The sequence below is a fragment of the Bactrocera neohumeralis genome, chromosome 5, assembly GCF_024586455.1.
Source record: "Bactrocera neohumeralis isolate Rockhampton chromosome 5, APGP_CSIRO_Bneo_wtdbg2-racon-allhic-juicebox.fasta_v2, whole genome shotgun sequence".
NCBI classification, from domain to species: Eukaryota; Metazoa; Arthropoda; class Insecta; order Diptera; family Tephritidae; genus Bactrocera; species Bactrocera neohumeralis.
In genome coordinates this window covers 43,222,687-43,238,811 of record NC_065922.1, presented here as the reverse complement: position 1 = coordinate 43,238,811, position 16,125 = coordinate 43,222,687, and the positions used below count along the sequence as shown (strand labels likewise).

The window sequence follows — 16,125 nt, the reverse complement described above, 5'->3', positions numbered from 1 at the left end:
TTAGTATTTCCGCTTGGAAAATGCTTGATGAGTTCGGTGTATGGAAAGATAGAAAGATATCAAGATCCTTGGAGAACACTCCCGTCTCAACACCGCAGTGCATTTTGGACACGGCGATATACAAGTTGATTGATTGTGGATCCTCCCCAACTAAACCTCTTCTTTATTCACGTCGAGCTGATTCAGAATTTCGCTATGTTCATAACTCTTCTTATTCCTGCCACTTATAAGAAAGAAGAATGTTGCTGATTTCCGTATGAAAACGTCTATGTTCAGTTAGTGCAGAAACATATTAAACGCATCACTGCTGTCTCTTGATTGTCAATGTCGTCGTATATCTCGTTCCATCTACTGCGGTATTCGCCGTTTCCAATGCGTAAAGGACCATAAATCTTTCGCAGAACCTTTCTCTGGAAAACTCGTAACGAAAACTCATCAGATGTTGTCATCGTCCATACCTCTGCACCATATAGCAGGACAGGGATGATGAGTGACTTGTAGAATTTGGACTTCGAAGTTATGACTGTCAACAGTTGTACACTTTTGTAGAAGATTGTACCATCTCTATTCAGCACCGGAGCTTGAATTATTTTCTCCAGCAAAAGATCAAAGAAGTCGCAAGTAAGCAGTCGAGTTGTTTGCAACCTCGATCGGTATCGAAAGGTTCGGAGAGGTCATTTCTGATCCTTTTGGTATTGCTCAACATCAGTTTACACAGCCGTATTAGTTTTGCGGCGATACCAAAATCAGACAGCGCGGCATAAAGGCAGCTCCTTTTCGTGCTGTCAAGAGCAGCTTTCAAATCGACACAGAGGTTGTGACTCTGTTTTTACGGGTCTTTTGCAAATTTGGCGCATGCAGAATATCTGGTTAGTTGTTGATTTTCCAAGTCTAAAGCCACACTGATTTTCAAGCAGTATCCCTGCCGGCCAGCTTGTCAAGCTCTTCGTACATATGTATTTCACTCCCTCACTTTGTAACACCCAGAAGGAAGCGTCGGAGACTCCATAAAGTATATATATAAATGATCAGTATGTTCAGCTGAGTCGATTTTGCCATGTCCGTCTGTTTGTCCGTCTATCCGTCTGTCCGTCTATCTGTATATATACGAACTAGTCCCTAAGTTTTTAAGACATTGGTTTGAAATTTGACGTGGTATCTTCACGAAATTTGACATGGATTACTTCTTCTTCTTAATTGGCGTAGACACCGCTTACCCGATTATAACCGAGTTAACAACAGCGCGCCAGTCGTTTCTTCTTTTCGCTACGTAGCGACAATTGGATATTCCAAGCGAAGCCAGGTCCTTCTCAACTTGGTGCTTCCACCGGAATGGAGATTTTCCTCTCCCTCTGCTTCCCCCGGCGGGTACTTTCATCGAATACTTTCAGAGCTGGAGTGTTTTCGTCCTTTCAGACAAAATGACCTAGCCAGCGAAGCGTAATTCGCTGAACTATGTCAATGTCGTCGTATACCTCATACAGCTAATCGTTCCATCGAATGCGACATGGATTACTGCTTAAGGTTATAACATAATCTCCGAAAAAAGTATTCAGATCGGATTACTATAGCATATAGCTTCCATACAAACTGGACACATAGTTAGTAAAAGAAATGCACCTGTGAAGGGTATATTAGCTTCGGTGCAGCCGAATTTAACGTTTTTTCTTGTTTTGTCTACAAATGCGTCTTGCTTCCCTCTTCAACTCTCGTTACTTATACCACCTGCACGTGTTGTGGTCGTTTGTAACGATGCGAGGTTGGCAGTCTGTTCTCTCTTCACTTCGACACGGCACTCCTCATCGTTCTTTTCATTTGGGTTTTTTTTTATGTGGCGGGTCCTAAACCAAGCGCATAACCCTGGAGAGTGATTATTCGTCCTCTCACTTTAGCTCACCTTCAAATGGATGTTTTTAGCTACCCAGACCATACTTGATCTAAAACCGGAAGATGTGAGCTGCTTGAGTCATATGTAAAAGAATTGTTTCGGGCCAATCCCAAGTGGATGGCGCTTACTTTCCCCACTTGCGTGAACTTCTATACATGTCTCCATCCTCCCGTTCTTTTCAGTGGGGTGCTTTTTACCTGTCGGATCCCAATCCAAGTGCATAACCCTGGTATCTTGTATAACCAGAGTTTGCATTTATCAAGCTTATGGAACTTAAGAAAAACAGGTTATATAGTAAATTTAAGAGGCTGCCTAGCTTCAACTTATAATTATAAATGGCTTCTAATGATAAATAATTTAGAACGCTTAGAGCACAAAGTATGCTTTAAAATAATTTCGTCTGCTAGTATCCGCCATACACCCCATCAGGAAGACAATGCAACTACTACAAGCCTGGCTGAGATAGAGTTTATGTCTACCAAATTGCGATTAGATTACATTTTATATGCGCTCAAAAAAAACTTATGAAAAATAATCGAAAATATATATTCTCCATTTACAGACTAACAATAAAAGCGACATGCCCCATGGAACTTAAAAACTTTCCGATGGATCTACAATCCTGTCCGTTAATAATCGGTAGCTGTAAGTAAAATGTTCTAACCTTTGCGGAAAACAAAACTAAAATAACTTTTTACAAAAACTAGATGGCTATACAAATCGCCAACTTGTCTACGAGTGGAAGGGTGAGGACGACGCGGTGTCATTTGTGCCCGGCATGACATTGAATCAATTCGATTTGATAAGCATGAAACAGCGTAACTTCACCTACACCAGGCGAGAGGGAGACTTCTCTGTGCTGCATGTGGCCTTCAACCTCAAACGTCACACAGGCTATTTTCTCATACAGGCAAATATTTCTTTCGAATACAAAACAAAAACAAAAACATTTTATTAAAATCAGTGATAATCTATAGGTCTATGTGCCCTGCATATTGATCGTCGTGCTGTCATGGGTCTCCTTTTGGATACACCGTGAAGCGACCAGCGATCGTGTTGGCCTCTGCGTGACCGCTGTGCTCACACTCTCCACGATTAGTTTAGATTCGCGCACCGATTTGCCGAAAGTGAAATATGCCACTGCTTTGGATTGGTTTCTCTTGATGAGTTTTCTGTATTGTATTGCGACGTTGCTCGAGTTTGCGGGTGTGCACTATTTTACAAAGGTCAGAAAATTTTTAACACCGCTACACCGAGCATTTTACATATTTTTTGTTTTCTATAACCTTAAAGGTGGGCAGTGGTGAGATACCCATAAGCGAGGATGAATGGGAGGACATTGACGAAGGTGTGGCTGACGATGATGAAGGCGAAGAGGAGGCACAAAGTAGTTCGATAAAACACAGTAATGAGTCCGCGTATGAAATTCCACATCCCTTGGCTGGCAACTTTTGTAAGCGCAACGCGATGATTTCCCCCATTTACAATGTGAGTTTCAGCTTGCCATTTCTTTAAAAATTATACAAAAATTTACAATGCGTAGAAAGCGCTGGAACCTTTACCGCGATTGAAGACTGTACGAGCAATATTTTACTATTATCACGAAACGCTCCATTACTATATATTTAATACTGAAGAATTCACTTTTTTATCTTATCTTAGGACCCCACACAAATTTTTCCAGCACCGTCCTCACACGCCTCTACAATGGAACGAACCACACAAACGGAGCCACCGGTTATATCAAAGGGAAAACAAATGTGGCTTTGCCTAATAGGCGATGATAAATTTCGACGGCAGAGAGAACGTGCTGCAGCGGTTACTAAAGGTAATGGTACTGCTTAAGCTCCAAGAGAGAATATTGTGAGTAGCAGAAAGTCAGATAGTTTAAAATTTAGTGTAGTATCACACGAGTTCAACCTTGCCGAACAAACTTATGAAAACTATCACTCAATTTTTGCCATTATTAGATGTTTTATATGAAATTATGCGATCTATGTGTGAAAGAGCTAAGAAAATAAATTAAAATTGATTATATCATCGTGTCTTCATTCTGCACTGAAAGCATCTCTATAACATATATACAATAGAATATCTTAATTTTAGAAGGTTTTTAAAACAAAGGTATTTCAATGCCGTTATATTGAGCATTAATGAACTGTTATCAGTTTAATTTGGTAGAGTTTAGTAGAGCGAAACCTAGAACTTTTAGGGCCTCTCAGATTCCCATATGGTGTTATAGTATATATTGAGTTATTGAGTAAAGGTATACTGTTCAAGTCAACAATTTTATAGCAAAGTTTCAAAGAGCACAAAACATACTACGGATATAAATTTACTTACAGACATTTTTATAACATTTTTCCACAGGAAGCCGCTATGTGAACAGTGTTTCTCTGATAGATCGAGTTTCGCGTGTTGCCTTCCCAATGTCTTTTGCTTTCTTCATGCTACTCTATTGGCTGGCATACGGAATGTACAAAAAAGAGTTCACCTGGTCAACGGTAAAGGGTTAAAGAATAAACAACAATCCCATAGGAACAACCATATTTGAAAGCTGAATCAAAGCACAGGAAAGGACAGCAGGGAAATATTATTACATACATTCACGGCTAATGAAGAAGTCATCAGCTATAAATGCATTGAAACACACACACAAAATAAGCTTACGGATATATGAAAAGATAGTCCATTAAACAAACAAATGAAAAATTAAATATTTTTGGCCAATTTACTAAAATAAAATATAAATAATGGAAAAATGATATAGTTAACAGAATGAGAGCAATTAAAACAAATATTAACTAAACAACGAGCTTCTTTTATATTATTATATTATAATTAGCCAAAGTAGCGATTAATAATATTAATTTATATAACATTCAATATTTACTTAAACGAAAGCAAACCGTACACATAATTATTATATAAAAATATATATACTGAAGTAAGCTTGAATATTATTTATCAGCAAAACTGCGAAAATTTTGTATTTACATACAGACGAGAAAAATTAGTTGTAGTTAGCGTTAACAACCTGTGCCAAATGGAAAAAAAATTGTAATTAAAGCAAGGTTTTTGGTATGTTATGGTTAGTAATTACTAATTCATTGGAGTTATAACTAATATTGAAATTATACTTACTTGATATTAAAAGAATACTTTTTATCTTGCCTTCAGACCACACTCAAATTTGATTCAAGAAACTGAACATTTTTGGAATACCTTGATCACGATCACGCCAGATTTTTTGCCCTAAAGTAACTCAAATCCAACAATAAAATAAAAATATATTGTAATAATTTAATATTAAATATTAATAATATATTAATGTAATATTGGGTGATCCATTGCGAGGTTCCCTACTTTTTTTTAAGGAAAAACTTCAAATTTAATGGGGAATGTTTATAATCGTCCGAAAGCACGTTCTTTGGCATTTATTTTTTGAAGTTTATATCTTTCAAATGTTGGTTGCGGCTACGTCTCAGATGGTCCATCCGTTGAGCCCAGTTTTGGGTGACGCATTAGAGCATAGTATTGACCCGTAACTGGTGAATGACACGCGTAATGTTTTGCTCCAAGGCCTGAATCGATTTACATACGCCACACGAAAAATTATAACCGTTGGATGTCACATGATCTTGGTAGCCAATCGACTAGCCCAAAATGTGAAATTATGTAGCGTCGTCTTGTTGAAACCAAATTTCACCAAAATCATAAGCTCCAATTTCAGGCAACAAATAGTCGGTTATCACGTCGCAATAACGGTCGCCATTGACGTATACGTTCTTACCGGCATCAGTTTTGTGGAAATATAAACTGATGATTCCGCCGGCTTACAAACTACACCAAACCGTTGTTTTTTTCTGGATGATATGGCAGCTCTTGAATCTCATCAGTTTGGTCTTCGTTCCAAATGCGACAACTTTTCCTGTTTACATATCCATTGAGCCAGAAATGGGCTTCACTGAATAAAATTTTGATCGAAAACGTCGGATCTTCTTGAAACTTTTGAAGAACTCCTTGAGGGGGTCAAGCGGCCTCAGTTCTTGTACAAGCTATATCTTGTACGCTTTCAATTTTAGATCTCGACGTATTATTAAATGCGTCAGGTCGCTCGATACGCCAGTTCGAGTTACTGCGTACTGCGCCGAATCGATTATCCGCGGTCTTCGTTATCTCTCTTAGCTAGGCGACTATATTTTCACAGCGACTTCACAGCGTGCTGGACGTGGTATACTCGGACGAATATTATTCAATAATGAATGCTGGGTCTCAAGATGGGTGAGGGTGTTGCGAACAGTACGCTTAGGAGGCCGATTATGTTGACCATAAGTTGGGCGAAGCGCTCGAAACACATTTTTCACTTTCGTAATAAAGTTGAAGGATTTGTAAACATTCATCACACGTAAGTCGTTCCTTGAAATGCCAAACTATACTGAACAAAATAACATGACAGCTTGACAAGACTCACGCGTGTTCTGACAAAAAACGCTATTGAAATAAGTACCTCCACTTGGATCACCCGTTACATTCGATATGTATATGGTATGTGCAGAGCAAATCTATTTCGTATATATGTACAACCCTTCACTTAATAAACTCAAAAATAAAGTTCAAGAACGTAAGACAAAACTCTTAAAAAAGCAGGTAAAAGCAAAACACTACTATATGTACAAAAACACCAAACACTAAATTTTTTTCAGAGAAAGCACAAATTTATAAATAGAGAATTTTGCTTCGTTTTGGCACAGGCTTTAAACTAATTCAGATAAGTAAAGTTATTGCTTATATTATAAAGAGATTGTTGCATTGATGTTGTTGGTTGGTTTTAGAGAAATAAAATTGAAATGAAACTGAAGCAATTCTCGTCTTTATTTAATCCTCGAATTCGCATGATTTTATCCTGTATGAGAAAAATAAATTTTTGAAGAATTATGATACTAAGTGATAAAAACATGCTCTGTAAAGCTTGATGTTGAATAGAAACACCTAAATTTAGATTTTATTAACAATTGGATTAATGCAGGTTAAAAATTCTTCAAAACCATTGACCATCTTTCATAAACCGCTCGGGTCTATATTTTCTAAATGGCTATGATCTATAGATTAATACATCACAACTCAAAAGACCTCGAGAACATTTTTTAGAAAAGAAGATGAAAGTAAGTGACAGTGAGTTGTAAGGTCCTAGAAAGACAAGCAAAGAAATACAACACAGGAAAAAAACATCAACTTCGGCTACACCGAAGATATGTATATACCCTCACAGGTGTAGCTGTTTGCTGTACTAAGGAAAATGCTGTGCTAATTCTTTGTGGGAAAGGTGTTTCATATGAACAACCTTCAAGTCGAACTATCATTAAGTCACTTAACAAAAAAAAAAGTTTGTTATGAAAAGATTTGTCTTGATTTTGATAGGACAGTTTAAATGTCAGCTATATGCCACGTTACATAATATATATACAAGGTCTGTCGCAAAAGAAACAGAACTTTTTAAATATAACCGTTTCTGGTGGCGCCATCTATTGGTGGGTATATATGAAATAAAAAGTTTGATCTCTTGTTGACATTTCGTACAAATTTTAAGACAATTGGATAACTACAATCGATATTATCGTTCAAAAAGTGACAGCAGCTTTTGGTCATCGGTCGTAAAATGCAAAGAGCAAATATTAAATTTTGTTTTAAACTTGGGAAAACGTTTACTGAAACATTTCAAATGATGAAAAAAGTTTATGGTGATCAGTCCCTATCCCGTAGTAATGTGCATGGGTGGTTTAAGCAATTCCAAGAAGGTCGTGAGGACCTCTGTGACGATCAGAAGTCGGTCGTATTCGGAAGTCAAAAATAAAGACAATGCTGATTTGTTTTTACGATTTCGAGGGTATTGTACACCGAGAGTTCGTCCCACCTGGCCAAACGATTAATGCTGTGTTTTACCTTGGTGTTATGAAGCGTCTTTTGTCACGCATTCGTCGTGCTCGACCACAATACCGCGAGGCAGGGTCCTTTCGCCTGTTGCACGATAATGCGCCGTGTCATCGGTCCACGCTTGTCACTGATTTTTTGACAAAAAACTCCATATTAACCATTAATCACTCACCCTACTTATCTGATCTGGCACTCTGTGATTTTTACCTATTCGGAAAAATGCATTTTCCCATGAAGGGAAAGCGTTTTGCAGCCAAATCGGTTCAGCCGTTCTTGAGTTATAAATGGTGTAACTAACACAACTTTATTTTATATATATATAGATGTATTTTAATGGGTCTCCAACATTTCTTTATGGGAGATGACAAACTTAATATACCCTGTTCAGAGTACTTTCATTTTTATCTGAAATCCTAACTAAGAAGTGTTGTAGAATATCTAATTTTAGACTTAAAACTGTTTTCTGATTTGATGGGACTTTACTTGCAATTTAAACATTTTAAACCTTGAATTTAAAAGGCAATATATAAATGTAGCAATTATCCGGCTGAAGAACAACAAAGCGGTAGAGGCCGATGAGTTACCGGTCGAGCTATTCAAATATGTCGACGAAAAACTCACAAGCTGCTTACATAATAATAAAAGTATGCCCAACGATTGGAACTTAAGTGCGGTCTGTCCAATTCACAAACAAAAAGATCCCATCCTTCATATCGCATATAAAATCTTATCGAGCGTAGTGTGTGATATACTGAAGCACATCGTCAGCAAAATTATTGGACCTTATCAGTAAAGCTTTAGACCTGGAAAATCCACAATCGACCAGCTTTGCACCATGCGCGAAATCTTGAAAAAGACTCATGAAAGGAAGATCGGCACACACCACCGCTTCATCAAATTCAAAGCTGCTTTTGACAGTACGAAAAGATACTGCCTTTATACCGCTATGTATAAACTTGGAATACCCGCAAAGCTAATACGACTGTGTAAACTAACGTTGAGCAATACCAAAAGCTCCGTCAGAATCAAGAATAACCTCTCCAAGCCGTTCGATACCAAACGAAGTTTCAAACAAGGAGGCTTTCTATTGTATGACTTCTTCAATCTATTACTGGAGAAAATAATACGAGCTTCAGAACTAAATAAAGAAGGTACACTCTTCAATGGACAATGACATCATCTGATGAGTCGGCCTTGGGCGTTTTCGAGAGAACAGTTTTGCGGTAGATTTATGGTCCTTTGCGCAGTGGCAAAGTCGAATACCGCAATCGATGGAACGATGAGCTGTACGAGATGTACGGCGACATTGACATAGTTCAGTGAATCAAGAAACAGCAGCTGCGTTGGCTTATTCATGTACGGATATATGAGAACACTTCAGCCTTAAAAGTATTCGATTCAGTACCCGCTGGTGAAAAAGACTCCACTCCGTTGGAGAAATTAGGTGGAGAAGGACTTGGCTGCACTTGGTATCTCGAATTGCTGGCTACGCCAGTAAAGAAGAATAAAATATCGACCGGAAACCAATATAATATCAAACCCCCCTACACTCTTTCGTCATCCCATTTAACTTTTATTAGTTCATTAATCAAGTCGAAATAACTGAAAAAGTAAATACTTGTATTTAAATAAGTACGTTCGATTGCGTGAGGCTCACACTTTCAGCTTTTATTTACACTGCTCAAAATCGCATTTCCGTTTCCTGCACAATACACAAAAGTAACTCAAACCACTTCTTATCAAATTTGTAAACAGAGCCTATAATAAGGGCGATAATTTGCTTTGGACAAATAAAAATATTTGAGAAACGCAATTTTTTCAGACAACAATAATAACGCGTAGAACAAACTTATTTACGCTCATCGCTTTTTTTTGAGCTTTCTCACTGATTAGCAAACAAATATTTGCATTTGTGAAAATATGCCCAGAAAACTCACACTCGAGTTAAAAATATGCGTAAACATAAATACAAATGTGAGTCCAATCAAGCGAGTAAATAATATTAGATACTTATGTACATCAACACATATGTATATTTCGTTCTTATGAAGCCTTCTCAAACATGAACGTATCTAAATCACATTCACCGTTATTGTTTCTTAAGATTTTGTTATCATGAGACTATCGCTAACAAATTATTGACATCAACGCCAAAAACCAGCCATTTTAGACGATACCGACACTCATTGCTCTGTATAGACACACCAATAAGAAAGTGTTCAGCCAAACAGGACACATTAAAGGTCATTAAGCACCATTATGATTAAATATTTCCCATAAAGAATTACACGATAAAGTACATAAATCAAAAGGACAAGTAATCAATAAGTTAAATTCACAGTTATTTAGAATATTATAAAATATTTGAGTTTCGTTAGGCTAGATTAGGTTAAATGGCCGATCCTAATAGGGATCTCACTTTTACAGTACGTTGTGGTACCATCTTTTTATACTCTTGCAACAAAGTTGCTAAGGAGAGTATTATAGTTTTGTTCACATAACGGTTGTTTGTAAGTCCTAAAACTAAAAGAGTCAGATATAGGGTTATATATACCAAAGTGATCAGGGTGACGAGTAGAGTTGAAATCCGGATGTCTGTCTGTCCGTCCGTCCGTGCAAGCTGTAACTTGAGTAAAAATTGAGATATCATGATGAAACTTGGTACACGTATTTCTTGGCTCCATAAGAAGGTTAAGTTCGAAGATGGGCAAAATCGGCCCACTGCCACGCCCACAAAATGGCAAAAACCGAAAACCTATAAAGTGTCATAACTAAGCCATAAATAAAGATATTAAAGTGAAATTTGGCACAAAGGATCGCATTAGGGAGTGGCATATTTGGACGTAATTTTTTTGGAAAAGTGGGCGTGACCCCGCCCCCTACTAAGTTTTTTGTACATATCTCGGAAACTACTATAGCTATGTCAACCAAACTCTATAGAGTCGTGTCCTTCAGGCATTTCCATATACAGTTCAAACATGGAAGAAATCGGATAATAACCACGGCCACCTCCCATACAAAGGTTTTGTTGAAGATCACTAAAAGGTCGTTAACAGACTAACAAAAAACATCAGAAACACTAAATTTTACGAAGGAAATGGCAGAAGGAAGCTGCACCCAGGCTTTTTTATTATTTTTTAAATTGAAAATGGGCGTGGCGTCGCCCACTTATGGACCAAAAACCATATCTCAGGAACTGCTAGACCGATTTCAATGAAATTCGGTATATAATATTTTCTTAACACCCTGATGGCATGTACGAAATATGGGTGAAATCGGTTCACAACCACGCCTTCTTCCAATATAACGCTATTTTGAATTCCATCTGATGCCGTCTCTGTATAATATATACACCAATGATGATAGCGGAATAAAACTTTACACAACTACGGTATTTGAAAAATATGTAAATGACGGATAATGAAATCTCGATTATCATTTTATCATGCGAGAGTATAAAATGTTCGGTGACACCCGAACTTAGCCCTTCCTTACTTGTTCTTTATTAGCGCAGACACCTCTTACCCGGTTATTGCCGAGTTAACAACCAGTCGTTCTCCCTTTTCGCTGCTTGGCGCCAATTGGAGATTACAAGTGAAGCCAGGTCCTTCTCCACCTGGTCTTTCCTGCGGAGTGAAGGCCTCTCTCTTCCTCTGCTTACCCCAGCGGGTAGTGCGTCGAATACTTTCAGTCTTGGAGTGTTTTCATCCATTCAGACGACATGATCTAGACAGCGTAGCCGCTGTTTCTTAATTACTTGAACATTTCAATGACGTCGTATATCGTTGCCAATACGCAAAGGACCTTAAATCTTCCTCAGAACCTTTTTCCCAAAAACTCGTAACGTCGACTCATCAAATGTTGTCATCATCCATTCAGCAAGACAGGAATAGTAAAGGACAAGACACTTTTAACCAAAAACAAACTTGTTAAGGTAGCTAAGGTCAATTTCGGCTATATCTATTGGTTCGCCGAAGGTATGAATGGTCAGATGCTTCAAACTCAGTCTTGCAAAGGTTGGACAATAGAGGAAAAAATAAGGGGATTTACTTCCGGCTGGATTTTTAGCCATACCACATGAGTACCCATTGAACAGTGTCTAGTAAGAACTCCTACGCTTGCGGCAAGATAAACTTTGCTAAGATCAACCAGTTCAGTAGATCTCCTCCGTTCTACTCTGGGACAGTAGGATCTCGTAGTCGCGCAGGAGCTGGTCGTCGTTTACACTCCGATGTGAGCGGGGTACGGGGTACGGTGTGAAGGAATTTGATATTTCTAGTGAGAACAGACACTTGACTAACTCTAAGCGCACAATTTGTGAGTTCAACGCTAGTACGAGTATACCAGTTCTTTTGAATGGCTCACCTGATAAACACAGCAGCAGTCGGGACGCCTAAATCGAACGTAACTGAGAGTTCCTTAAGAAGTCCCCCCTACAACTTTCCTTTCCAACTACGACCCATGCGCAAAAAAGCGTAGATAACTCCAAGACGAAATCCAGTTTTTATGTGAAGCTATTGAAGCTGTGCGCAAACTTAAATTGCAAGATCATCATAAGACCTATCATGAGAGCGAAACTATAGATACCAGTAGTCAGTATTGCATCAATATTTCATTGTAAAAAATTTGTTCAAGTATAATACAAAACAATAGCGGTTCTACGAAATAGACATCGTGATGGGTGATGAAACGTGGATTTACGCGTATGATTTCGAAACTAAGCAGCAGTTGCGGTACGGGTTGTATTCAGATTAGACGAATGCAACAAAAGTTGTTCGCGCACGAAGCACTTCCAAGCAGTTAAAGTTTTTGTTGAAAACACTAGATATGACGCAACCATGCCACGAAAACAATTCAAAACAGTTAATTCTATGTGTTATACAATCATTTGCTAACCAGTTGACTTCTAAGGAATCAGGAAAACTAACCACCGAAGAGGGACCACTTTTCATCAATATGTTACCAGCTCTCACATATCGACTCAAACAACTGCATATTTTAGCTCTCAAAACATCAACCTGATGAGTCATCCACCGCATAGTGCTGACTTGAAACCGAATGATTTTTTTTATACTCGTACGTAAAAAAAACGAAGAAATCAACGTCTTTGACACCTGAAGATATCTGAAAGAAAATGACAAAAGTGCTTCGACAATTCGTTGAAACGCATGCAAATGTGTATAGATCTTATTAGAGAATAATCTGAAAATCATTAAAGCGATTTTCGCTGATTAATATTTGTCTTTGTTCTCTAAACTCGAAATATAAAAGGCAACCCTACAAGGAGTTCAGGCTAACTAAAATCGGAAATAGTCATCTCAACAGTTTTGCGACAGATTTGTCGACATATGGGTGGTTTAATACATCTTCAATAGATTGTGTTATCATAAAGGTTCGGCCAACAAACAACTAAGAATAAGTAAACTCAATTTTATGAACATATATAAAGAGCAACGTTAACAAATATCATAGAACTCATACCTAAAATTTTGTTTAAACAATTTAAAAGTGATTGTAGTACAACAGTGGACATGGAACTCATGGTATGCCTCGCACCAGTCCAATGTTTATTTGAAACACTCATTTCTAACTCAACCCTTCTGCTGTTAAAAGCTTCTCTACTGTTGCAGTGATACCGACCTTCTCCGTGGATGAAACCTATGAACCTCTCACTAAGAGTTTTTGTCGTTTTTAAAATAAAGGTTCAATTCAATCCAAACTTATGATCGTGTTTGGTCTGAAAAAAATCCAATTTTTGATCAGATCAAAAAACTTTTAGGTCATCGTATGAAAAACTATACACAGAACATTTTTTCATAATTTATATTGATCGGATAATTTTTGTGCGAGTAAACGCTGCAGCAAATTCCAAAAAGCTGTTTCGAGGAGAAACTGTTTGAAGAAAAACTGATGGAGTTGAATGAACCATGCAGCCAAACTTAAGAAGGCTGCAACTCAAAAACTATTTGAGATATTCATTCAAAATTTAAGGTATTTCCAAATTTATAGACTTTAGGAATTTAGAAGGAAGAAGGGATAATCCCCGAACCGTGGGAAGTCCAACAATTGGATCTACTTTCTAAACAAAAATATCCCCCGGAGGAACCTTTATCATATCGACCTCTGTGCATGCTTGACACAATTGGCAAAATGTACGAAAGCATAGTAAGAAACCGCTTGGAGTTAGCAATCCAGAAAGCCGACGGATTATCAGAATGACAATACGCCTTTATGAAAAAGAGGTTCACCATTGAAGCACTAAATAATGCTGTTGATACTACGAAATACACATTAAGTGCCAAGAAATGGAAAGGCGGACCAAAAAGTGTTGCGCGCTGATCACCCTGGATGTCAAGAATGCCTTCAACTCAGCAAAGTGGCCAAACATATTCAACGCTCTGTATACCATACACGCTCCTCAACATGTTATGAAAATTATCGTGAGTTAAATACTTTTAAAGCAGCCGATTATTTTTCGATACTGATGAAGGCACCAAGAGCTACTCCATTTCAAGTGGAGTACCACATGGCTCGGATCTTGGTCCCCTTCTATGGAAACTAATCTAAAAGTATAAGGAACATCAGCCGAAAGCCATTGAATTTATTGTATATGCAAACGACCTTATTGTGTTAGCAGTGGCTAAACACCGAGGTGACCTCCGGAGCAATTGCAATGAGTGCCTAAACGGTCTGCGCCAATGATTTTCCTCAATTAGTTTAGGATTGGCAAAAGACAGAAGTCTTGCTCATAAGTACAAGAAAAGTGGCAGAAAGTGTAACTAACTAACTAAATTATCTGGGAGTAATAATAGGCTGAAGGCTTAAATTTAAGGATAACCTGGAACACACTGCGGGTAAAGCGAATAAAATCCGAAACACCTTATCAAGAATAATGGTAAATAAAGGCAGCGTGCGTTCCAGCCGGCGATTTTTACTCGCAAATGTGATGATATCAGTTGCAGCTCCAATATGGATTCATGCGCTAGGCATTAAAGAATTTAAGCGATGCTGCTGAAGTACTAGTCAGTATGATGCCCATCGACATTCAGGGTGACAAATACGAGCTGAGTAAAAGGCTTAACAATATGATAGCAGCGTTGGCAAACTTCACTCAAAGGACGGTGGATCCAGAGGCTGATATCGAACATATATTCGTGGATAGATATACGACATAGGGACCTGAATTTTCATCTAACCCAAATACTAAGTGGGCATGGGTGCTTTAGAAGCTACCTGTACAGATTTCAGCACGACATTAGTACGAATTGTCCGACATATTCAGAGTGCTTTGAAGACTATCAGCATGTATTCTTACATTTAATCACCCTCGCTTTTAAGTACAAGGGAAAACTTAAAACTACACTCAGTGGCAGTTTTACGGTGGAAAATTTGACGACACTCATGTGTCAGTCCACTGAGAACTGTAAAGCTGTCAGCGTAGCGGCAGCCGCAATCATGACAAAACTGAGTCATATAGAGCCGATTAGGTACCATAGAGGAGACTTAAATGTCTTATCAGTCGCACGAAGTAATACTTAATCAGGTCGTTCCGTGAGAGAGTTTGTTAAATATTTTGGAGTAGTAAATCTAGTGGATATAGATTATAATCAGTACTGAGCATTACCGCAATTTACGAGACAAAATATATTCGACAGAAACACTCGAACCTTTGAGAAAAACTCGGTAAAGGATATTAATGGCATTTAAAGGTTAGGTTAGTTTAATCTGGTAGGCTAATAAGCCACGCATAGGCCAGTTTTGGTGATTTGCGATACTAGATGGAGTGCAGTTCCTAGCTCCAATAGGATTAGTCATCCTTTGAAATGCCTGTACTTCACGCAAATTTTAACAGACTCTGTGACCTCACCATCGATACCTCCTCCAGTATATCATACTGTGGGGACCCCAGATGCTAACAGCGTAGTCTTGCGAATGCGGAACGAGCGCATAAGACCATTGTTTCTTTGGAGCTTTGCTTTAGACACTTCCTGTAGTCTTCTCGTTCTGTCAACCCCATTTTGCGGGTGTGTATCGTCACCAGACAGTAACCAGTTAATATTCCGATCATGTTCCTACAGTCTCTTTTATACAGTGCCAATAAGAATTTAGTGTATTTCCGATCTACAGTTTTGCACCCAGGTAGGTCGTTTCATCGGGCTTTGATTTTCTTTACCATGCTTCTGTCCAGATCGTCGTATAGACAATAGATAGGTTTGCCAATAATGATTACGTTTTCGGGTTTAAGCCGTACACCAGTCTTGGCAATATCGTTCACTATTTCATTGCTCTCGATGCCTTTGTGG

The 16,125-nt window shown here is 38.2% G+C and overlaps 2 protein-coding genes across 2 annotated transcripts in view; one reads left to right on the top strand and one right to left on the bottom strand.

Moving 5' to 3' along the window:
- The window catches only part of LOC126760573 (gamma-aminobutyric acid receptor subunit alpha-6), a 40,017-nt gene extending 33,268 nt beyond the window's left edge, over positions 1-6,749 (top strand). The window contains exons 6-11 of the mRNA XM_050476311.1: positions 2,451-2,533; positions 2,596-2,798; positions 2,866-3,114; positions 3,182-3,376; positions 3,551-3,716; positions 4,259-6,749. Of these exons, the coding sequence (XP_050332268.1) occupies positions 2,451-2,533; positions 2,596-2,798; positions 2,866-3,114; positions 3,182-3,376; positions 3,551-3,716; positions 4,259-4,404 (1,042 nt within the window). The 3' untranslated portion in view covers positions 4,405-6,749. The remainder of the gene's footprint in view (positions 1-2,450; positions 2,534-2,595; positions 2,799-2,865; positions 3,115-3,181; positions 3,377-3,550; positions 3,717-4,258) is intronic.
- Positions 1-16,125, bottom strand: part of LOC126760570 (uncharacterized) — a 439,995-nt gene that overhangs the window by 61,876 nt on the left and 361,994 nt on the right. The gene's annotated exons all lie outside the window — the stretch shown is intronic.